Source organism: Vanellus vanellus (genome assembly GCF_965231255.1).
Source record: "Vanellus vanellus genome assembly, chromosome: 2".
Lineage (NCBI taxonomy): Eukaryota > Metazoa > Chordata > Aves > Charadriiformes > Charadriidae > Vanellus > Vanellus vanellus.
The window spans coordinates 66,051,015-66,075,964 of record NC_138906.1 but is presented as its reverse complement, the minus strand read 5'-3'; the positions used below and the strand labels follow the sequence as shown (position 1 = coordinate 66,075,964).

The 24,950-nt window shown below is 36.4% G+C and overlaps 1 protein-coding gene across 2 annotated transcripts in view; it reads right to left on the bottom strand.

The window, feature by feature from the left end:
• Positions 1–24,950, bottom strand: part of RECK (reversion inducing cysteine rich protein with kazal motifs) — a gene marked incomplete at its 5' end in the record, with an annotated part of 66,967 nt that overhangs the window by 5,340 nt on the left and 36,677 nt on the right. For both annotated transcript variants that reach the window (XM_082479872.1, XM_082479873.1), the window contains 13 exons: positions 1,783–1,856; positions 3,199–3,409; positions 5,272–5,464; positions 7,537–7,708; positions 8,232–8,354; positions 13,350–13,538; positions 16,121–16,261; positions 18,473–18,609; positions 19,359–19,571; positions 20,535–20,714; positions 23,236–23,503; positions 23,903–24,100; positions 24,894–24,927. In XM_082479872.1, coding sequence (XP_082335998.1) covers positions 1,783–1,856; positions 3,199–3,409; positions 5,272–5,464; positions 7,537–7,708; positions 8,232–8,354; positions 13,350–13,538; positions 16,121–16,261; positions 18,473–18,609; positions 19,359–19,571; positions 20,535–20,714; positions 23,236–23,503; positions 23,903–24,100; positions 24,894–24,927 — 2,133 coding nt within the window. The remainder of the gene's footprint in view (positions 1–1,782; positions 1,857–3,198; positions 3,410–5,271; positions 5,465–7,536; positions 7,709–8,231; positions 8,355–13,349; positions 13,539–16,120; positions 16,262–18,472; positions 18,610–19,358; positions 19,572–20,534; positions 20,715–23,235; positions 23,504–23,902; positions 24,101–24,893; positions 24,928–24,950) is intronic.

The window sequence follows — 24,950 nt, the reverse complement described above, 5'->3', positions numbered from 1 at the left end:
TATTTGCTAAGAGAATGCTGACTTGAATGTTTAAGAGATCACTATTTTAAGTGTAAAGATATATATATTTATATACATGAGTTTTGAAAATTTGAAGATTGTGTATAGTGGTGTTAGGTAAGCAAGAGAAGAAAAAAGTCAGCAAGACTGTGGTGACAAAGGGAAGAAAAAAGAGAGGGGACCAAAGAAGAAACCAAACAACTACTAAGTACCCTAATCCAGGTATTAGGGTACTTAGGTGAGAGGAGAATAGTTAAGTTATCACCAACTACTTGAATAACTACTTGAGTAAGTCCAATAAATTTAACTAGAAAGCTGCCTTCTAACTAAAACTAAAAATTTTTCTTCACAGCCACATATTGTAATGTATGAACTGAGAAGGTGCAATGGTCACCGTGTCCCTGGTACAGAGACGTAACATTCCAGGATGCAGTCATGACCTAACAGACACTGCTTCTCAGCAAAACTGAGAAAAATCTATGATTCTATGATTGACCAGTTTTGCTGAGAATGCACATACACACACACACACACACACACACACACACACACACACACACACAAAATCTCTGAGAGGAAATCAGTAAAACATCAATCAGCAGCACACCCTTGAGATGAAAGCCAACCACACACTGGGCTGCAACAGCAAGAACACAGCCAGCAGAAGTCATAGTCCCCCTTTATTTACACTCCCTCCCACCCCCTACCCCCCAGCCCCAGGCCACACTGGCAAACTGGAGAGAGTCCAGCAGCGTTCAGCTTGTGGAATCTCCACTCCTGGAGGTTTTAAAAACTCAGCTGGCCAAGCTGATCTAACCTTGCTTTGAGCAGAGGGGTAGACCAGACCCCTCCAGGGGTCATGTTCAAGCTAAGTTTTTCTGTGTCTTTACAATGATAGCTAATTTTCTCTACTTCTAAACATACAAATAGGTTAATGTAATTTTATACTGTTTTGGGGAAAATCTCTTTCTTCTTGATATTTAAAAAAATAAAAATCATGTGCAGATGCAAACATGAATTGTTTTGCTTCACTAGGCGTCATTCTCACGTTGCTCTATTTTGTTGTTATGTTGTGCCAAAAATCAAGCATTCTGCTCTGTTCCATATACTGAAGCATAAAAGCAGGGGTCAGTGAAGTGCAATCCTTTTATACACCACCCAGGGAGTCTGGACTGAGTATGTTGTGTTCAGTGATAGACAATCAGTATCAGCAGATCCATCTTACACTGAAGGTTTTCAAAGAGCAGCAATGAAGGATGCTGGTGTTTAACTTACAGAGATGTTAAATTAAACCACAACATTTTAGTTGATGAGCAACAAAAAATCAGTGACAATATCTAGATAACGCAAAGAGTGTAAACCAATCCTATTTAAACATAAGACAATGTCAGAACTAAGTTACCTGCATTAGGAAATGGTGAGCTAGAAGAATAATCTTAACAAAAAGGCCATAAATAACAAATATTCACTGTATTAGTACCATGAGATAGATGCAGTTCCCATATCATTTGTCTTTACTATGACAAGTCACTTAAACTGCAAACCCGAATGTGCTTGTTTGTGCCTACCGTAGTTCTGTTTTGCTTTCCACTGTAATTCAATTTCTATACCTGATATTAAGAAATACAGGAAAGTATAAAAAGTATTAAGAAAAAAAAAAAATCAAATCACACACTATCTACTGAAAAATAACTGGTTTTCTGTTAACTATTCAGGAGAGAGCATACAATGACTTGACTTTTCCATGTACCATTTAACATAAGGCATGATTAAACTCTTTACCCTTGCAAAAGTATCCAGCTTGTCTTTGTCATACAAGATTCTCAGCATTCCAGCACATAGTGGACAGCAGGCTCCTGTGTGAATAAAAAAAATCTCAGAAATAAAAGCAAGTAGTCTTTTCCTTTTTAAGTAAGCAGAGGTCAAAAGTTGAATGTTAACTGAGAATGAAATTAGCAAAACTACCAAAGCAAAGTAAATCTTTAAATTTGATAGCAGAATTGCACCATTTCTAAGATTTTTTAATGTTGAAAATATTTACAGTGCTAAAGCAGTCGCCTTTCAACACACATTTACTACTATCAACACAAAGCAGGAATATGAATTTTCATTTGTTACCAGATGATACAGTATCGTAAGCTAAAAACCACAGGCACTTTGTGTACTACAAACCAAGGTTTTGCATGGATGCATACATACGCAACTACAGAAATGATGAATTTCAAGAGCTGAAATAGCTAGGACATGACAGAAGCAATTATGCACACTGCCAACGTTAATATATGCAGTTATACCATGCACGAGCTTAGAATCTTTATATAATAAGGGGGGGGAGGACTTGTCTAATAGATTTTTGTTTAACACAGAAGTATGTCCTAGTTCTCCTACAGTTTTTCCTCGCTATCTTAGAAACCAAAGGGCTAATATTTCAACTTTCTACCCATGACTGTATATTTATTTCACCCCCCAACTTATTATATATAATTCACATTCATGACTTTTACAATATTAAATGTAATACCAAAGCACAAGCACCCTTTTTCAAACCAGTGAATGAGAAAAATGCATAAAACCATTTATTTTTAAAAACTGAGCTTTCCTTGCTCTCTGTATTACCTGTGATTAGTTTCATAAAGGAAGGAAGTATTTGTGAAAATAGTAAAAAAAAAAAACAGTTCAAAACAACACAACTGCAAAACTATTCCTACTGTCTTCCTCTTTCACAGTACTGTAAATACATACAGTATCTTACTCTGTCTTCTAATTAAATATAATCTTTGTTATTCTGGGAACTCTACTGTGACGATAGTTTGGCATTCCAGTGAGGTATCTGTGCTGCCACTTCCGAAAAATTACTTGTCTGATTCCCAGTGACATTCTACCCTAGACACCACAGACCTCATTTGTTTCTCCCAAGCCAGTCCTGTGGGGACAGCTGCAAGTTTCTAAAGATTGACGGAGCGTGACTCCTAAAGCCAAGGCCTTTCCACTTCGGAATTATTCAGCTGAGTCCTGACACTGGCTTGTTCTAGCCCTAAGTAAAGATCTCTACTTCATCCTTTCTCTTAGATGTCTCAAAGACTTTATGGAAGACGATATTTTAAAGCATAAGTTTTGTTCCAAATATACACCAATTTATACACGTAGCCTGGAGACTCTCTCCTATCTGCAGTAAACTTCAACAGCGAATTAACATACCTGGTGCAATGACCGGTTTGCAGCCAGTAGCAGAAAGCTGGGGACATTTAACAAACGCACATTCTGTATGAAAACCGAAGTCTGAGAGAACACCTACAGCCTGACAGTGTCCGTAATAGTCAACAGCCACACGGTCGGAATAGGCAGCACAGACGCTGCTGTAAGTCTCCCCGTTATGTCCACAAACAGGCTCCACTGATTTGCAAAACGGCTGAAACACACAGAAATGTTTCAAAGATCAATTTATTCATGCTACAGACAAAACTTCAGAGTAGTTTTAACATTAGGAAACACCAAGTTAATGGGAATTCGCTGTTAAATTAAATATTGTTAAACATTCAGAAAAGGATGAGCTACAGTAAATAACCTGCCAGTTTATGAACGGGTAATAATTGCAAAGAATAAATACTTAAAGAAGGTGACAGAAAAATGTATGTTGGAATCTGAGAAATATACAATAAAACATGTTTTGGGAAACAGCATTTTTTGTTCTGTCCTAATGCATAAATAAAATGACCACGTAATTTAAATTAACTTACTTATTAAATTAGAGTATTTATTATGTATTTATTGTTGAGACATTTATTGTGTCCATTTTCTCTCAGAAAAAACATATCTAGCACGTCACTGGATTCAAACACATGCAAAAATCAAAGAAAATTGTCATACAGTTTCTTCCTATCCCGCCTGAGCATGGATATTAGTCCAACACATTCAAGGGGTCAAATGCCAAGAAACTTAAGCTTCTGAACATGGACAGAAGCAAATGGAATTGCTGACTCTTTGCAGACAAGGTATGACTAATACTTTTGTCCAAAGTCTTGTAAAATGACACAACACATTCCATAATTTCTTGCTAAGGTCTGAATTTTTTATTAAACTAACTAATATTTCAATAAGTCACCATAGCTATATAAACACTGTATATCCTCTAAAATAGCAAGACAATTACGGTTTCTATGTTACACACCTAAGCTAACAACAAAACAGATAGAGGACAAGTAAATATGAGCACCCCAAACATCTTCATATCTTGCAGACATAAAAGGAAGAGTGAAACTTAAAGCTACCAGTGTAATTAATGTAATTAATTACCAGTGACTTAATGGACACAACTAGGCGTATAACTGCTGGAGAAAAAAAAAACAGCCATGCAATATTCTTTTGATTCTTATCGTTCAAGGGCTGAACAGTCTCCGAGTATCTCATGAGATACCTGATGTGCAATGAGAAGAATTGTCTGTACTTAATGAGAAGAAGGTATGAAGACAAAAAAGGCAGAAATTAAAAGCGGGTTAAAAAGGCAATAGCATTTACGCTACAGAAAAAGCCTGAAAAAATGTTCTGTACTTTTAAGAATATCCATCAGTTGAGACCAAGAGAAGGCCTCAATCTTCAACATTTGAGAAAAACCTGGAAATGAACAGCCTATCAACAGTAAAGCTGGCAACTTTGAAAAGAGAAGCTCCTGACTTTTCTTGTAAAGGGACAGAAATAGCTTGTCTACCAACACTGTAGGGAGCAGTGGGATGGAAGAACTAAACCTAATCCTAATTCTTCTCAGGGATTAATAAAACGACTAATACAATCCACACAATATTACAGACTGCCTAGTCTCCAACAAAACTTAGGTGTAAATAGATCCTGAACAATGAACTTGGTAAACCTGGGGCACAATCACACAAAATGCTAAAGACTTTCTATATATTTATTTAAAACAAGTTCAAATTGGTGAAAGCTAGCATTTACCTAACCAGGCAACTGCAATAATTACTGCAAACACACCTCAGTGCAAGCTTTAATAGTGAAAAATATAGGAAGACTTAATATAAATATCAAAGTATTAGCATAAGTAAAGCTTTTGGTTGGTTTTGAGACAACTAAAGCAGAGAAACACTTGACAAAATTCTGGATATAATTTTGTGAGAGTATTTTTTATAATAGTGAAAATCATATTTTTAAAGGATTACTTTCAATGAAAACATTTTGTAAGCTATAAAAAACAGAATATTGCAAAGTTTAACATTAAAGAACAAAGAAGATTTGATATTTATTGCTAGAACCACTTCCTACCTGGCATGGGCCTCGGTATGCTAAACTTTTTCCTTTTTGGTACAAAGTACACAAGTTACTGTATTCCACATTGTCTGTGTCACAAACAGGATCCCGTGTCTGGTCACAATTTAACTGCCTTGGCACACATTCATGCTGGCTACATTCAAACTTTCCAAAATCAGTCAGGCAAACTTGTTTCTTTGGTATGCACCTGCATAAAGTAATAATAATTTCATATGATGTCACAGGATTTTTTTAAGCCTCAAAATATTCAGGGATAATATTTTCAGTGAAATCTTTTCCAGTACTTTAGAGCTAACTATGGTTCAGCAGAGCTGCAGGAAATACATGCAATAAAACATTCTGAATAGCCAATTTCAGGTCTCATCACAAACCTGAAACTGCTTCACACCATGTTTAGTCAATGTATGCGAACACAACTACAGTTTCCACTAAAATTAATCTTTTACCAAGTAATTTCCAATGGATTTTTGAAAAAAGTTTGAATAAACTTCTTAGCAACTCCCAAGTTTCATTTTGTAAATGCATATTTAAGGAAAACTAGACACAACATGAACATAAATCCAGTGAACTTCAAGAGAAAAAGATTATATTGCAGAGGTCTAGCTTCACCCTTCCTTGAGAAGGTAGTGAAAACGAGACTTACAAGATTATATGTTTTCAATTACAAATATCTAATTGGATTATAACTTCGTAGGTTCAGTATATTATATCACATCCAATCTTGGGGATAACTGCAAACAAATGGAAAAATCTAGTATTAACACAATTTCCTTTTTTGGCATGTCATCCCTCTCAAGCCTTCACAGACAAGAAGTAAAGAGCAATAAACAGCAGAAATTCTTTCCCCTCTGTATTAAATGTGTACCTTCCATGGTCTTATCTGCAAAACATTTGCCGTACGCCCTGCAAGACATCCCTCTGCTAGAGAAATGCCAGCCAGTAGAGTCTGATGAATAGACTGATGAAAGGCCAATTTTTTAAGTCTCCTCCTTCTATAAATGACAACAATGCTACCACTGGATTATGTAGAATGCATCCTTATTTTCCTGAGTGCTGCTCTCCTATGCGTTTTTCTTTTACGCTAGGGAAGACTCAGAAATTCTGAGATTTAAACACTTTACAAATGGAATATAACATCTTAAATAGACTGTAAACACTTCAGGGACATTTTAAAATGAGCATGTTCAGTTTATGCTACATTATCAAACTGAGCCAGGAAAATGTACTGCGTACAGTCCTTTACTGAAACTACATGCTGAGGTTCTAAGCATAATGGTTATTCTGTAAAACTGAAAAACCTCTCTGTGCTTTCCAAATTAAAAATGTAAAATGTAAAAAGTGTGTATCCACAATTCAGCTTTGAAATTCCAGTTTTCAATGCCGTAATGGCTATTACAGCTACAAAGCTACAGTGTTTTCTCTGCAGTTTTCTGCATCAAGGCATTTAAAGTGCAGAAAAAGGGAAAAATAAAATTGCTATAATCAGTTTTCACGAAAGCAGTATTACACAACTTCTTATGGTGGCTTTCTTTCAAAACAGAAAAATGTACAAATTCAAAGGAGACTGAAATATTGCACAACACTGAGAAAATTGAAGACAGAGACCGATACTATGAGCCACAGAATGACTTCTGCAAGAAAGGTCAGATTTTCTTTTCGCCTGACACTAGTACAGAGGGTATTTTTGTTTTAATATGTCTGTCTATACAGATTTTATTTTTTCTGACACTGAAGAAACAAGAGATTGTATAGACGTGGTTTTCACAAAATAATCAATCTAATTAAGAGAAACTCAAGTCTTCCAAAGTGATTGATGTTTTCCTATATTAGAGACAAAAAGCACAGATTATTGACTAAATAAGCAAGACTGAATCCAAGTCTTGAATTCAGGTGTGGGTTTTCTTTAAACTACTAGAAGAAGATATGAAACAAAGCAGTAAAATTACACTTTTGTCATTTCAACAAAATTAGATTCTCCCATTTTTGAAAGTATGTTAGTGCTCTTTTATTGCTAAAACTGGTATCTGCCTAATGAATTTAAATTATATAGCACTAAATAAACAGAACCAAGAATTGGCAGTTATTAGTCTATTACTAACGATGATAAATAAAAATAGCTACTTCAAACATTTATTTTTATTGGAGTAGCCCAAAAGTAAAATGTTACTATAATATAAAACACATTCAAAGAAAAAGTAAATCTGCTTCACAAGTAGACAATGCCAAAAAAAAAAGCTTAAAAACATATTCTGCTTTTACCTCTGATTTTTACTACAAGGGTTAGGGTTACAAGGATCCTTGGAAATACATGATCCAAATTCAAATTGATTGTCCTGGAGCCCAACACAACGAGCTATACATGCACTTGGATACGTGCGTCCATTTTGACCACATACTGGTACAAACTGATCTACGCAGTTACATGGTAAACCTGTAAAAGCAACACACAAAACAGGAGTTTGGTGCACACTTATTTTCTATGACAGAAGATACACAAAGTGTCACTAAGGTATCTATCTCTGACTTCCAGGAAATGCAAAGATGTGCCCTATCTTCAGCCACTGCCTCCCTCCTGTAAGATAGCAATGCCATAGCACATATGCACTTAGTAGTAGGAAGGGAAGTTTGTGCCCTGCTATGTTGCTAATTCCACTCAGCTTTCTCCATTTTTTTTTTTTCCCCAACTCCTCCTCTCTTGTCCCCAGCGGCATTACCCTGTCTCTACCTATTTTTACATATTACCCGAGGTTTTATTTTTCAGTGCTGTTTTTTTTTTTTTTAAAGGTATGTGTTTTTTCTGAAGCACAGGTTGGACATGAGAAAAATAAATAGTTGAAAGAACATATTAATAACATATTTTTGGGTATTTTCCATTAATATCGTAGAAAGGATGTCAATGCTAATCCTTGCTCTAAGAATACTAAGCTTACAGTTGCCACAGTTTGGAAAGTTACCTGTAAACTTCCGACGTTCATCTTCTGAACTATGCTCAGTTAGACACTGACGCGTAGAACATATCAAGTTTCCAGCAAAACATGAACAGACATTACAATCTATATTAAAGGACGTTCCATGGCCTTAAAATAAAAGAAATAAAGTAAATGCATACAATTAACGCAAATATACCAGAAGACTATATACTCAAATGTATTACATAGATACTACATTTTAAATATTAATTGTTCCTGTATTTTTCCTTATTCAGTTTCTTTTCCCATTGAAATTTCTATCTTTTCTTAGATTTCAAGTTTTGCTTTATTTATTTACAGAAACAGTCTGTTCACATGTGTTTTTGATTAATTAATTAAACAACAAAGCAAGCATTTTATCCTTTCAAAGCCTGTATAAGTTAGCTTTTCTCTTTTTTTCTTTTAAAGAAAAATTGAAAGCTGCAAAAAGAAAATACACTCAGAAAACAAAAGTGGTGGCATAGTACATATTACTTCTATAAATTCTGACAATCATGCTCCATACTTTTAAAGATAAAGCTTTTGTCAAGATACATTCTTCTAAACTAATTTGATGTAAGACTGCTAAACTTTCAGCCATAGTCTCATACACAATGCAGAACGCCTTTGTAGTGCTCATTTCTTTCCTTTGTGTCTACTTTTTGTCAAGAGGTAAAGAGTGCCAATGCTTCATTCTGATCTTTATTGTTTTGCAACATCCGTAATAGTTGTAATTTCACCCTCAACAAGCAGCACAAGTTACGATGCAACGTTGTCCAAAGCAGGGAACAAGAAAGATTGTAGCAAAGCTGAACAGAAACCCAGATCTAGATTCAGCACAAGACACGCACAAATACAGAGGTCTGTGTTCACTCACTGGCTTTCAGAAAGAAGCCCTTAATAATGCAACTGACACCATCACAGCTGTTTTTTGAGCATGGAGCAATCTGCCTAATTTTTGCATTTTATAAGCGAGTAACTTTATTTACACCTGAATCTAAGAATCAAACTGCAAACTTTCGGAATCTTTCTTCAATTTAGCAATTCCGGTTTGGTTTTGTCAACTGCCCATATGTCTGCCCCTCACTGTGTTGTATGCTTTATGTAAAATCAATTCATGTCGATGACAGCCGATCTACTCATAACCAGGTTGGTTATTAAAGACTATGAACAAATACACAGCTCTTCAGGAAAATATACGAGTAACTGTGGCTAACAAAATAAAGCAATTCTCTCTAATCTCCTTTCAAAGTCTTGAGATTAAGGATTAGAATTTTTGAAAAATATTACAGGGGCACAAGGACAATCCTCAGCATTTGAGCAATTTGGAAGAGGTACTCCTAGACAAATGATGGCAGGACAAGAGGGGATGGAAGAGAAAGACTCTGTAGCACAAGAAGCTCTGTTTAAACCACAGTACTACCCAAGGAAGAAGGAATTTGTCAGCAGGAAAGATGAAAAGTTTCCAAGATTTGAAGGTAATGCCAAAAACAAGATCTCTTAGGTCATTCTTCAGGGTAAAGAGTAACTGCCTTAGCACCCAGTTGAAAACTTTGCAAGACTATTGGCTTTCACTATCAAAGAGTGCACACAGCAAACTGTCCTCTTCATCAGTAATCATTTCATAATTGGAGTCAATTCACAACACAAAAAACCCCAGCATCAGATAAAACATCCAGAATTGTTTGGTTTATAGAGAATGGCTTTAAAAACCACAGTTCAGATTTTATGACTAAACCTTAGCTTTTTGCAACTGACATATAAACCAATTAAATACAGTAACTACAAAAAGTTCATATGGTGACCTTAAATTTTTAATTATTTGTTTTCAGTACATCATCTAACAAATCTGGAACTCAGTAATTTTTATCTTTCATTATATAATACCTAGGGTCTTAATCACCACACAAACTTAATGAGTCATTAGGGTAAAAGAGAGGAAGCTGTCTGGTTTTGGTTTTGTGGTGGCTTGTTTGTTTTTGAAATGGACAGCACTGACTGAATACCGAAAACCTATCAGCTACACATATTGTTGTTAGTTACCACAAGTGACAGCCATACACTGCAAATATAACACACAAATACAACTTCAGACATTTTTGTTATTATTTTCACCAATAATCTGGAAAAGTGCAAGTTTGGTCAACCAAAGCTTTCAGTCACCATTTAAATAACATATTTGCTAATGACTGTATTTTAAAAGCACCTACTTTCACCAGATACTTTCTATAGCTGTCCATCAAATGTATCACTAAGGTTAAGATTTTTTCAGTGTTCTGCTTCCATGAACAAATAGATCAATTTGGCAATACAAAATAAGCTTTAAGTGTGTTTCGCTGACTCTGGATGAACAAAAAACTCCAAACACTACAAGCTGTAAATGCATGGAACATTACAAGAAGCAGCATGTGTGTGCATGCGCCTCTGTGCACGCGTCTATTGGAAATACATCCAGTGAACTTTGGTTTTGTTCACTACTAATTCAGGCATCAACAACTATTTTGATAAAACTAGTTTTATGCAACTTTCACACCTACAGCTAGGTTTGCAGTAGGAGGGAGTGAGGCACAAGAAGGGTTAAGTGTAGTAGAACTAATAGGGAGGAATAAGCAGCTACAGCACTGTTCTGGCAGACGATGAAGTTGCGTGAAGCTACTCCTAGATAAGGAGGTGCTGTTCACACAGAAGAGAGATTCCCTTTTCAGTGGGAACATGATCTTTCAGAGTATGCGATGGTGTAAACAAGTAAAGTAGAAAATTACTGGCCTTGGTAGAAAAGTATATAAAGAGCATGCTTGCTTAATAAAGCTGATTTCGATCCTGCATATCAAAGTCCATGCCACTTCATCTCCGACAAACATGTGATCAATGCACAAAAGAATCGCTCAGAAAATAAGTTACCAACAAGAAGAAAAAGTAAAAGATTTTCTTGCATCCCTGTTCCCTGTGGAGGAAATTAAAAGTCTAAGCTAACCACCTTTTTCACAGGCAAGGTGTTAGAGAACCTGACTCAGAAGCAGCTCTTGGACAGACAAATGCTAATGCCTCTGGAAGACCAGAAACATTCACCAAAAACCTCCAGATCAACTCAGGTGTGAAACACCTGCTAATATAAGCAAAGTTATTTATAACCTCTTTAAGTTTCCCCAAGGTTTGGATAGCAATGCAAGTGGCTACTTTTTTTTTCTTAAAGGGTTCCGTGGATAACAAAGGTAAAAATTTTGCACAACACAAATGTGGTAAAAGTATACAAGTTTGCATCAGTGACATGATACACTGATACACTGGGGTAAGGAATCACATTTTTTGTGCAACTCACAAAACAAAACTTTTAGGATTATCTGAAGGACTCAATAAGCATATGGACAACAGAAAATCAGATTGATACACTTCAACACTCAACAGACATTTAATAGCTCTTTAACACAGGCTTTCAAGAAAAAAAGTAGAAATAGGAAAAAAAAGGTGCTTACATGGATAAATATCTGTGAAACAGAATAAATGGACAATGAAGGGAGGTGACTGGAGGAGTCTCCATGATCTACGCAGTGGATGTTCTGTTCAACATATTTATATGTGATCCAAAACACAAATGCAATTATTTACATGACAAAGTCTGTCAATAACATTAAGATACAAAGGACCAAGTAATGAAGAACTGCAGGAAAATCTCACCACACTGAGCAACTAGGAAAGGATATAGCAGAGGAAATTCATTGTACTGAACATAAAGCGATTCTCTACAATTCACAAAATGAGCTGTGAAGTGACCATTTCCACTTAAGAACTGGACAGTGCCTTACAACAGACAGCTCTGTGAAGCATGACATCAATAGAACTAGTAGCCAAAAAAAAGATAATGTTCAGAATAATTATGAAAGGAACATCATTTCGCTATTACATACACTTGATTGGGCACTTGATTGTGAATGGTGAATGAAGTTCCAGTTCCCATTTCAAAAGAAAATGTAAGAACTAAGAAAAGATACGCAGTAGGGTAATAAATATGATCAAAAATTATACAACTCTTTTCATATAAGGAATGAGTAAACATAATAGGAAGTGGTTTGGAGAAAAACCCAGAAAGCTGAGGGGAATATAACAGACGTCTGGAAGAGGAGGCAAATAGGCAACAATCATTCATCAGCTTTTTCAATAGGACTAGGATGAATCTCATGAACTAAAAGGATTTAGATGAAACTAACTGTCAACGCTCAAATGAAAAGACATCCCTTGCAAACCCCACCAAAAAAAAAAAAAAAAAGAAAAAAAGAGGGTTTTTAGGTGCGCATATTTTAAGATGTGGAACTTCTTTCCAGAGGTTATAGCTCATGATAGAAGTTTCTATTTTTTAACCCATATTTAAAATCCATGGAAGGAAAAAAAAACAAAACCACCAAACCAATGAAAACAGAAAACCCCCAAATGATTCAGGGCTAGTAAAGAAACCAGCCCCTGCTCAAGGGGTCTGTGGTTTCAAGTACAGAACAGATTCTGGTAGAATATAATTCAATCTCTGCCTTTTCTCAGACTCTTCCCCAGACACCTCTATTGGTCACTGGATATCCAATGCTGTTGAAAGTAGACTGAGAGTACCCACAAAGTTGGAATCCAGGAAATGGGCAGCCATTTATAGTCAGTTACAACTGTGCTTAAACCTCAGAACTACAGTATGCTTAAAGCAGATGAATTTGTTCTGCTGCTGTTGCTTCATCCCTGTGGCCTACTGGCTCCTCTCAGAACTTTTTCCCTCCTCAGTCCTCAGAGCTCCCACCAGCAAGTTCTTCTACCAGAAAGGAAGCTACCTATTATCAAGTACCACAAAATACAGGGGATGGGAGGCCAGTCAGTGACCTTTCGGTTGAAAAATAGTGTACTAAGAACACCCTTCACACAGGACTTTCATAGATTGAGACAGACACAGTTCAGTATTGATTTAAATGATGGAACCCTCCAGCATATATAAGAATTAAACAAGTATTATATATAAAGATACAAACAGTAACTTTTGTATTTTCTCATAAACTCTCCATTCAGATCCTCTGGGTCTTCATATGTACCTCAAAATTCATTACTTAAGGAACAGGTGCTGTATAAAGATGTAATTGCTGTTCTAATACTTACTTTTTCTTTGCCCTCCAACAATGCATGATTTTTGGAGGTCAACACAACGCATTTCCATGCAGTTTTCTAGCAATCCACTGTGTCCACAGGTACAAATCTTGTAACAACCAACATCACCAGCTGAGGATGGAACCTGAATAAGTGTACCTTGACGGACAATAAAATCTGAGGCTTCTCCCAGTTTGCAACCTATAGACAAGGAGAAATTTTATCTCATTTAGTAAATACTTTGGCAAGTGCCACTACCAGTAATAACTACTACTCTTTGACTTGTGCAAAAGCTAAGGTGTTCCTAAATACGCCATGCTCTTGCCCTTTAGACAAATTCACTCATTTCATTGAGGCAGCAAGTAGCAGAAATAGAAGATATTTGCTTGAGACAATGTTCTGAAGTACCTGTAGAAATGTCACTTCAGAGAAAAAGACTGGTAATTCCAAAAATTCTCAAGTAATCTCATTTTCCACAGTTCTGTAGTAGTATGAAACATATGATATAAAAATTACCACATACGCTTCATTCTCTCCAATATACAAACTGAATTAAAGGGTCTCACAAGCAAAGACCAATCATTTCCCCTCTCTCACATATTTTATTGTGTCCTTCTTCCCTACCTGTACCTCTTATGTGAACACTGAAGGACTCTTACAGGCAGATGTGAAGAGAGGAGAAAGGGAGCAAAAGCAGGAAAATTGGATTAAAAGAGAATGGAAAAGAAGAAAAACGGTTTAAAAAATTGCAAGGAAACAAAAATAAAAGAAATAGTAGATTAAAATTAATCTAGAAGTGATGAACTGCAACAAATGGTCCAAAACATTCAACCAATAAAAAGACTGAATTCAAAGATAAAAGTCAGCTTCCAACCTTTAGAGGAAGTAAAATATCTCTGGGTGAGCTTGTTTTCAGATCACTTTGAATGACTTTTGCAGCAAGTGAAGACCATACAACCTCTGTAGTAATAATGCTCAACTTTTCAGAAAAACAAAAATATTTTGTATGGGTCATAGAAACATAACCACAACAACATCCTTAGGCTTACAAAAAGAACGAGCTGACATCTATCCTCACTTTTAGAAGAGCACAAATATAGCAAATGTATGAGCGAAGCAAAACCCAGTTTTCCTCTCTTCAATTAAAAATCACTGGAGAAACTGCTGATCAGCCACAGAACTTCTGGAACAAAAGAGGCTCAGGGAACCGATGCAAGACAGTTATAGCAATGCTCTCTATCATTTCTCCTAGAAAGGGAGCCACTTCATGCAATTCATTTTAAAAATCAGTGTTGCTCAGTCTCTCTTAACACATGCATCAAATGGTCACCAAACGCAAGCTTTCCTCTTTGCTTCAAGAACCATAGGTGATCCCTCATGTCACTTTTACTTTAAAAGAAGGGGAAAAATTGTGGCAAGGACTACTGGTGTCTAAGGTAGAACAATGAAGGGGCTGTAGAAGTTGGACATGGTACAGTCTCCTACCTCCTTTTGTAAATTTGACCCTTGCTATCAACACCACACCTGTCATTTCAGTTAGTTAGCTGAAATTCAGCTGAATTCTCCCCCCATTCAGCTCATTTATGCATCGCGCTGAAGTTCAAAAACACCTATGTTCTAAAAAAGTAATTCTCAAATGATCATGAATGCCTTTCTAGTGAGTTGCACCTACATTAAAAGTATCACTCAATGGAGTAGCAGCAGAAATGCAGTCAGCTGTGTACTGCTGCATCTCCAGACATCATCTTTAATTAGAAGTAGTACCATGGGTCTCATGGAAGGACAAGGCAGCACAAGATCCATTATTCATATTTTTGTTGTTTCCCAACGTCAGCATCTTTTTCCTCCAAACTATAAGTCTACACACAGTTTTGGGAGACACAGAGCTAATCTGCCTTGTGGTTCTGACTTTTTCTCCAGTCAATGAACTCACAGCGCTGTCAATCATTGAAGATGAAGTGCAGAGATGCTGCATCAGTGCTGGAAGCTCAAGTAGCAGTGAGAAGAAAGGAGAGGCAAATAAATTATGTTCCATGCCACTTCCTTCCCAAGTTCTAAACCTGGGCACTCTGAATCCAGTAAAGCAGCAACAGTGAAGCTCTTAAGAGAAAGTCTGGATATTAATTTACTAGTTACCAATGAGCTGCTGGAGAGATTTTAAGAAGTTGACCTGGCCTATGAAGAAGGATTTGGGACAATTCCATTTATGATACCACCCTGAACTTTAATATAATACCGGAATTGCTGCCAACGCAAATATACATCCCAGGGCACACTGCATTTAATCAAATTCTCAAAGCTTTCAAAATCTTCTCCCAGGACTGACAGCCTGATTTTCATTAATTTCAAGGCAAGACATAATATCCATTTATTTCACCAGTAAGGAAAATATTGTGGATAAGGCTAACAATGTACAGAAATACAGGGCAATACATGTCACGTTGTCTGCAGAAGCAGTGAGCTGCACTGTACTTGCAGTATTGCATGCTTGTAATTTTAAAGAGCAGACAGGCTGCTTAGAGACCATGTATGGACATTTATTTCTTCTGAAAAATAAGTAATATATCTTCTAATAAGACATTATGTTTCAGTGAACAGTAAAAATAGAAACACATCAAGAAATCAGAATAGATAGAAGGTAGGCTACAGCTTTGAAAACACAAGATAATTGCGATAATAGTTCTTTTGGGCAATCAGCAATTCACTTTAAAACTTTCAACAAAATTTCAGTTACATATGTTTATCATCAACATTCAGGTAAACAGAAGTCCCAAACCCCTTACCTGGCACACACAAATATGGAAGACACAGTTCTCCAGATTGACATCCTTTTCTATTTACTTCACATAGCTGATTAGCTGCACATGGATTCGGATTACATGGATGTGTAACATCTTCTACAATGTTACCTAAAGAACTTGGGCCTGAAAACAGAATATCAGTCTACATTGATTTAAATTGTTTCTTTTTCTTCAGTAAAGCATGCCATTTCTTACATTCAGTAAAATAATATTTTTGACAATTCTGTGAAATATTTTTTTGTTTTTTAACTATATTTGTGGAAGCATGACATGACAAGGTAGTTAACTTATTTCAAAAGTTTAGTCCTCAATCCTGGAAATAATGACCCAGATGATTCTTCTAAAGCAAAATATATTTCCCCTATCTTCCTTCCCCAGTAATTTTCTCTATATGATGAAAATAAAAACTAACAATGACCAGCAGTTTAATCAAGAGAGGTCCCATAGTCAATGATTAACAAATCGGAGGTTTCAAGTACACTTGACATTTAACCAAGTTTGCTGTCATTGATAAACTTTTGTTTCTGTTTTCCCTTCAACTCACTAGTAATGTTCTCTTGTTACAAGATTAAGGAAAGGGAAGGCAACATGGAAAAGCATCAGCTAAATGGAAAAAAAAACCCAAAGTTTCAATACATTGTTGCAGCTCTTACTAACTGAAATTTTACTATTTTCAAAGTTCCTGGGATTCTGAGAAAGAAATACCAAAATTTAATTTGGAAGAAGGTCTAAAATGGATAAATCCTATAAAGCTGAAAAGGTCTAAAACCTACAGAGATTAATATGCAATAGGAAGTAGTAATAAGGGTAGACCAGATTTGGAAAATAATGTAAAAATATGCATTTTAATGAAATCTAGAACCAAGACAAAATTTTACTAATACAATTGTGTTCCACAGCGAGGGATAAGACACGCTAGAAGCAAACAGAATCACAAAAACTTAATTATTCCACATACATACTAAACTCATGTTCTGTTGCTCAAAGAGTTAATTTGGGTTTTGGTTATTCTAATTGCACCGTTAAAGAACAGAGTTTATGCATCAAGCAAAAGTGTAATTTTGTACATCAAGAAGTTGTGGTCTAAATCATTATATTGTTTAAGTGACATCTATTTGAGATCAGTCCTCCCAAGCATGATCCATCTTTTGTCCTGTAAATAAATAGTGCTAGTGGTTTTGTTACTATAGCGCTTTTTTGGCATGTGAGATGACTTCTTGAAGAACAGAATTTTCTTAAAGTAAGATTAACAAGCCTGTTCTCAAGTAGGTAAAAATCATTGAAATTCAACAAGACAGATTGTTGGATGATAAAGATTAGTGTACTTGCATTGAATATATGAATTCCTCAAAAGAAAAGTGTGGTGGGTTAGCCCTGGCTAACAGCCAAACTCCCACCCAGTCCTCCCATCCCAAACGGGATGCGGGTAGAAAATAGGTAGAACAGGAAGGGAAAAGCTCATGGGTTGGGATAAAGACAGGGAGATTGTGTAAAAATTACCTTTGCTGGCAAAACTGACATAACTTGGGGAAAATTAACTAAATCTATTGCGAATTAAAATAAAAATCAAATTACAGTTTCAGGTAATGGGAACAAAAGACAAACATTAAAGCAACTTCTTTCTTCCTCCCTTTTCCAGGCTCAGCTTCACTTTCATTCCAGATTTCTCTGCCGCTGCCCCAAGTGACGCAGCGGAGATTAGGAAGGCGGGGATGATGGTGACTATGGTCAGTACGCAGCAGTTTCTCTCTGCCGCTCATTCCTTGTCACACCTTCCCCCTGCTCCACCATGGGCTCTCCACAGGCTGCAGCTTCCTTCAGGGAATACCCACCTGCTATGGCATGGGGTCCTCCACATGATACCTTGTGGTTGTCTTCTCTGCTGTGTAGCACCTGCTCTCCTGATGCTCCTCTGACCTTGGTATTACCTGTGTTGTTTCTTACTCTTCCTGTTCCCTTCTCCTCCACCTGTCCGGCACTTTTTGCCCTTTCTGATGCATGTTTTCACAGAGGCACCACAAACTTTGCCCCTAGTGGGCCCACTGCTGAGCTGGCTGTGTCTGGCGCAGCGCAGTCCCTGACACCTACCCATACAGCCCCTGCAGCCTCCACTGCTACCAAAACAACCTTGCCATATACCCCCAATACAAGAAGGAATAAATGTAATGAGCTATGGCAATTTGAAAAATCCCATTTTCTCTAATATGCTAAATACAAGGTCTCAAATTCAATATAATTTTCTTCAAAAGAAATAACTAAAGTTCTTAAAAGCAATGATAAGCATTCAAAGTATCTTGGCTTCTAGTTTTGTTGCATAGGTATATTGATACTTACTCAGGTATGTATCCAAAGGGATACAGTTCTCCAAGTCATCTGTTGGAGACAGGAGCTCACAAATACTTTCAGCTGAATGGCCTTCAGGGAATTTATTATGATCTCCACATTTCTTCAGTATTTCCACACAATCTGATCTTCAGATAAATAAAGAAACAGGACTTTATGAACATTACTTGAAGAAAAAAGGTCTTGTATGGAAAAGATTTATTTCCATATTCTTCCCTTCATCAAATCCACAACTTTCCCCTCCTGCCTCACAACTAACTGTATATATATAAATATATGTATATGCTACATTTTACATAGAGGGGGAGGAACAAATTTGTGACAGACAGCAACTATTGCTTACACTACTCTACTTCAGGCCTGGTGATATTTATTTTCCATAGCACCATATGCATGTATCTTTCAAGACCAAGCATTTCCTTGATTTACTAATGTCTAATATGGGTTGAACTCTATCTCACTACCTGTACTATCAACTGGTCTCTTTATTTTAAATAACTTTAATGTAATAATAATAAATAAATTTAATAATAAAAAACTTTATTTTTTTCAGACTTTTCCGTCAGCTAAAAATCACTAGTAGGTCCCAAAACTGAAAATAAGGAAAGGTTTTATAGTCACCACAGAAAGCCAAAAAAAACCCAACAATAAATCAACTTCACAATGAAAGCATATACATCCATCTCATTAATGGGGAAGCATCTTACATTTACAGTGATGGAGATTCAAGCAATGGAAACTACACAAGCTCATATTTCTTCTGTGCTTGCCTTGCCATGTTTTCCTAATGTACGTCAAACAGTCCTACAGTAGCTTTTTAGTTCTCATTAAAATCCTTAGCAGAACCTCTAAACCATTTTTCCCCCACAGTACTTACTTGCAGATAATACTTCCTCTAGATTTGCTGTGGCAAGGTTTAATCTGCAGTGAGCAGGCAATTGCCTTCCACATTTCTGGTTGGCATTTTTTAATATCAAGCACAGGAATATTTATAAATGGCATCTTAATACTTCCTTTTTCCCATAGCTTCATGTCATTCATGGCTCCCTGGTCTGACTGAGTATTGCAGCTCCTAAAAAGTTCTGTTGGTCTTTTAAAAGAAGAAGTTAAGATATGGCATGTATACAAGAAAAAGAATACACCACACATTTTACCTTTCAACATATGAATTCTACAACCATAACATGGCTTGCTTTTTGTGGTATAAAGGAAACGAATCCCTTCAACAGTTAAGCAAGATCAAAATCAACTTGAATTCTCTCTTTAAGGAAAATAAGCTCTTTAAGACTTAAGGCTGAAACTCCCTTCTCACCTCTACCTCCTAGATCAAATATCACTTACATTTTTGTTACCTGAGGATAGTTGACTTAAAAGCAAATATCTTAGATATAGAGAATATCTGTGCAAAAGTTTCCTGGTGAATCACTAATGCAAGTTGATTTATCATTTATATTTGCCCAGGCCACATCTATCACATATGTGATTCTACTACTCACATACCATTCATGCCACCGTATACTACTTCAAAGAAAAGCCAGAGATGTCTAATAGCTCACAAAATTTCAAATGCTTTTTTGAAACTCTAACTATTTAATTTGTAACCTTGCAATTACTAATTCAGACACCACTTATAAATCATGCATTTTGTCCTATAGAGTATAAACCCACAGAAATATCTCTGAAAGAAAAGGTATTTTGAAAAAGAGTAACATGTAAATTTAACTAGAATTTTCACCTTATTTATAATACTCAACATTCTAGTAGTTACGCCTTACTTGTCTATACAGTAAGACAGAGGAATATGCTTCTAATACATGATGACATTTTACAAGTTCATGGGTTAGCTTTTATTCTTGTAAGTTTTGTTATGTCTGTTGCTAAGTACATTTCCAAAAGTTTATTCTGAAGAAAAACTATTTATTTTTAAATTATCTAGAAAAGTATTTGCAGAAAGACAGCTATACACAATATGAAAATAAGCCTGAGAAACATCTTATTTTTTAAATCAAAGCACAGGAATTCCTTTATAAAATATTCAGTGTCTCTCTCCTACCTGTTATTAAAATTAGTGCAGTAAGTAAGATTTCTACAGCCCAGCTGACAAGGTTCTCGTACATCTGCTAAACAGGTCAACATGGAAACTTCAACTGCATTATACTCACAAAATCGATCAAATTCTTGCCAGCTCTGTGAATTGCCCCAGCTCGTGCTATAAAGTTTAGTGCAGAGCTCTCTGGAAAAAAAAATGTACAGACAAAGAAAATAAAACTAAAAGAAAAGCAGTTGTTCAGATACAGCAGAAGCCTGTTGTTTTTTTGCTGATCACTACAGCCTACACTCACTGTAAGAGATTGTGTTAGTGTCCACAAAGTCTGCAAAAGTATCCAAATGTTGAGCTCAAAGCAAATAACCCCACTTCACTCTTTTCTACGTTTTCAAGTTTTGCTTAAGAATGCTAGCAAATCTTTAAGCTAGTAAGACTGAAAGACTTCAGAATATAAAACTGAACTAAGGACTTTGAGGCGAGAACTACCCCAGCTATTTTTACTTATAATAAATCTTGGTTGACATGATAATGAACCACTTCTAATCCCATCCTTCAGCTTCAAATCACACCTTCTCCTACAGAAATGACTGGCAAGCAAAATACATTTCTTCTTTTGCCCTGATGTTTGAAACAGGTATCCTGTTTGTTGCTTATGTCTGAGATGTTTCCTGGTTTCAGCAATACCCACGCCACTTCGTCCACAGCAACATCCTACAAACTACAACTGTTCCCATCCCAACTGAAGGTATGGAACTTCACTGTACTATTAAAGTCTACTGCATATTGAAAGCGTGAGGGAACGATCCATTTTTAGAACTCATTGTCAAAGCAATCAAATAAAAGGTATATCAACTGCCCTATGCTACAATGTTCTAGGAAATAATGTAACTCCAAGGCTCTACACTAAACTCATTATAGGATCCTGCTGCATTCAGAATCTATTGTTTTGTTACTGGAAACTTTCATATAAAAGGAAGTAACAGCTCAAAAAAAATCAAGGTATGCAAGTTATTTTGACATGTTGATGCATTTAAAATGCAATAATGATATATTTTGAAAATGGACAGATAAACACTCTAAAAATGCTACAATTACAATTTGCAAGCATGCAACTATTTGCTGAACACTTTTATTTTTAATGTTGGAATTGTTAGTGCCTTTATTTAATTATTAAATAACCTAAGTTATTTTTCATTGACAAAAATCTGAATAGCATCTCATAAGGAATACTGCTAAAGTTTTAACATGCAGCAACCAGGTACTTGAGTTTGTGCAGTTCACTGTCCCCTTGGCTCCCTTTAGCATCTAATTAAGGCCTCTTCATCTTGTTGCAATATTGGGTATTACAGAATCACAGAATTTTCAGAGTTGGAAGGGACCTCTAGAGATCATCTAGTCCAACTCCCCTGCGAAAGCAGGGTTGCCTAGAGCACATTACTCAGGACTGCATCCAGGCGGGTCTTGAAAATCTCCAGAGAAGGGGACTCCACAACCTCCCTGGGCAGCCCGTTCCAGTGCTCTGTCACCCTCACCGTAAAGAAGTGTTTCCGTGTATTTGAACGGAACTTCCTACATTCTAACTTGTGCCCATTAGCCCTCGTCCTGTTACTGGGAATCACTGAAAAGAGCCTGGCTCCATCCTCCTTCAACCCACCCTTTAGATACTTGTATGCCATAATAAGGTCTCCCCTCAGCCTTCTCTTCTCCAGGCTAAAGAGTCCCAGCTCTCTCAGCCTTTCCTCATAAGGCAGATGCTCCAATCCCTTAGTCATCACCTCTTGAACTGGGGAGCCCAGAACTGGACACAGTATTCCAGTTGTGGCCTCACCAGTGCAGAGTAGAGGGGGAGAATGACCTCCCTCGACCTACTGGTCACACTCTTCCCTATGCAGCCCAGGATTCCATTGGCCTTTTTGGCAACAAGGGCACATTGCTGGGTCATGGATAATTTACTGTCTCCCATAAGGACTCCCAGATTCTTCTCCTCAGAGCTACTTCCCAGCAGGTCCACCCCTTACCTATACTGGTGCCTAGCATTCTTCCTCCCCAGGTGCAGGACCTTGCACTTGCTCTTGTTGAACCTCATTAGGTTCTTCTCTGCCCAGCTCTCCAGGTCATGCTGGATGGCAGCACAGCCCTCTGGGGTGTCAGCCACCCCACCCAGTTTGGTATCATCAGCAAACTTGCTGAGGATACACTCTGTCCTCTCATCCAGGTCATTAGTGAATATATTAAACAAAATTGGACCAAGTATTGACCCCTGGGGGACACCACTGGTTACAGGCCTCCAACTAGACTCTGTGCTGCTGATCACAACCCTCTGAGTTCTGTCACACAGCCAACTCTCAATTCACCTCGCTGTTGCCTCATCTAGCCCATACTTCCTCAGCTTCCTAATGAGGATGTCATGGAAGACAGTGTCAAAAGCTTACGACCATAAGTAAGGTATAGGTTTCATTAACTTCATGTGTCTGCTATAATAAGCCAGTGCTAAAAGTGAGGAGAAAGTGATTCCTCTTATGGAACAGCATTTTTTGAGATACAAAGTAAATACCGGACAGAAGGTGACTGACTACCTAAACCTGTGTTTTCCTAAGAATTCACAGGACTCTATTTGATGTACATAGCAGGATTCAGGCAAAGACCTGATATGAGACAACTTCTGAAGCATTTTGACAATTGGAAATGAGAGCAGAGAGATACTGACCTACATGTGGAAGAATTTGCTTTAGAACAGCAATGGAGCTTAGCTCCATCAAGGCCTGTTGAAGGTGGAGGGTGCACAGTGACTCCTGGATGAACAGATCTTGAACTCTCAAGAAAACATTGCCAAAGAGGATCCTGAGGGAGAGGCATTGTTTTACAGCCTTCTATAAGTCCATCAACAATTTCAAGCTCTGTTTTCATTGACATTAGAATTCTTTTACAAGCAGTCTGACATGCATAGTCTTCTGCTCTATCACAGCAATACAAACCTGTTAAAAAATATAAAAATAGTTAATGACCAACCATACAACAACCACCAAGATGCATGGCATAATAGCCCTCAAAGTAAAAGTGGTATAAGAACGCTTTTTACTCCCCCAGATAATCTCAAATAATATTGCTTCATTTAAATGCGAACAGAATCAACTCTGGAAAAAAAACACCAACACGTGGAATTACATAAATAAAAATAAATAAATAACATACCTACAAATAAAAGTTGTCATTATATAAATTCATATATTACAATTATAATATAGAAATACATTAATACAGATTATACAATAGATTTATACAATAACACACTTTTTATATAAAGTGGATACAATCCTCAAACATTTTCAGTATTTTTTATGACTTTCAGTAAAGATGGATTTTTTTATACTTACTATCTGTAGGATTTCTCATTGGATATGACTGTGTATAGTTGTTCACACAGTGTATAAGCTGAGGGCTAATAGATGCACAGTAATTTTCAACTGCTTTAATTTGTGAAGGACCAGGAGAAGAATCTGTCCGAAAAATTGCTTGACAATATTCTCGACAGTTGGTATGATGACCTGCATAACTGCAACAGACTGATCCCACTGGGGAAACAAACAAACAAAAGAAAATCTATGGGTTTGTACACAGACAAATGAAAAAATGAGCATGTCTGTACCACACAGAGTAATGCTCAAGGTGTTACTGTGGAAAAAAAAAAAAAAAAAAAAGACATTCTTCTATGATCTACTAAAATAATCTCTGTTTACAGAATGACTGGGAATATCTGTAACTAGCCAAATTACATTACATCAGCTGTTTTGTTCTTATTTAATGTAACCAGACTTGTCCTGTAATTGAATTATTAGACAAGTATTAATTGTAAACAAATAAATATGAGAGTAGTATCCTAAAACTCATTCAAAAAAATAGACAGATGGTATCATGATTCACCCATTTTTGTTATGTTACTAAATATACAGTTCTTGAGAAATACTTTTACTAGAACTACTTCTGAGACACTGATTTCTTTTCATTTTATACAGACAGACATCAGGCAACAAAACACTTGCATGGTGCATGATTTCATCTGTGCATTTAATTTTGTTACTTAACACTCAAATGAACAAAGCAGAAGGAAAAAAATGAGCTTCTAAGCAATCATCAAAATAGAACAAAAAAACCCCCCACATACAGATACACAAATTAAAAACAGATATAAATTATATGAACAGCCCAATCCCATTATCACTTGAGCAAGAAAATTTATGCATGTGTTTTGTTCTTCTATGGAACTGAATTCACACGATTTGTGTATATATACACCCACATTTTAAAGAAAAGATAGAATGAAATGAGAGAAAAACAAAAAAGACAAACTATTCATTACATACTTACTTTCATTTCTGTTAATACAACTAAAGAGAGCATTCTGAAATCAAAACAAAAATAGTG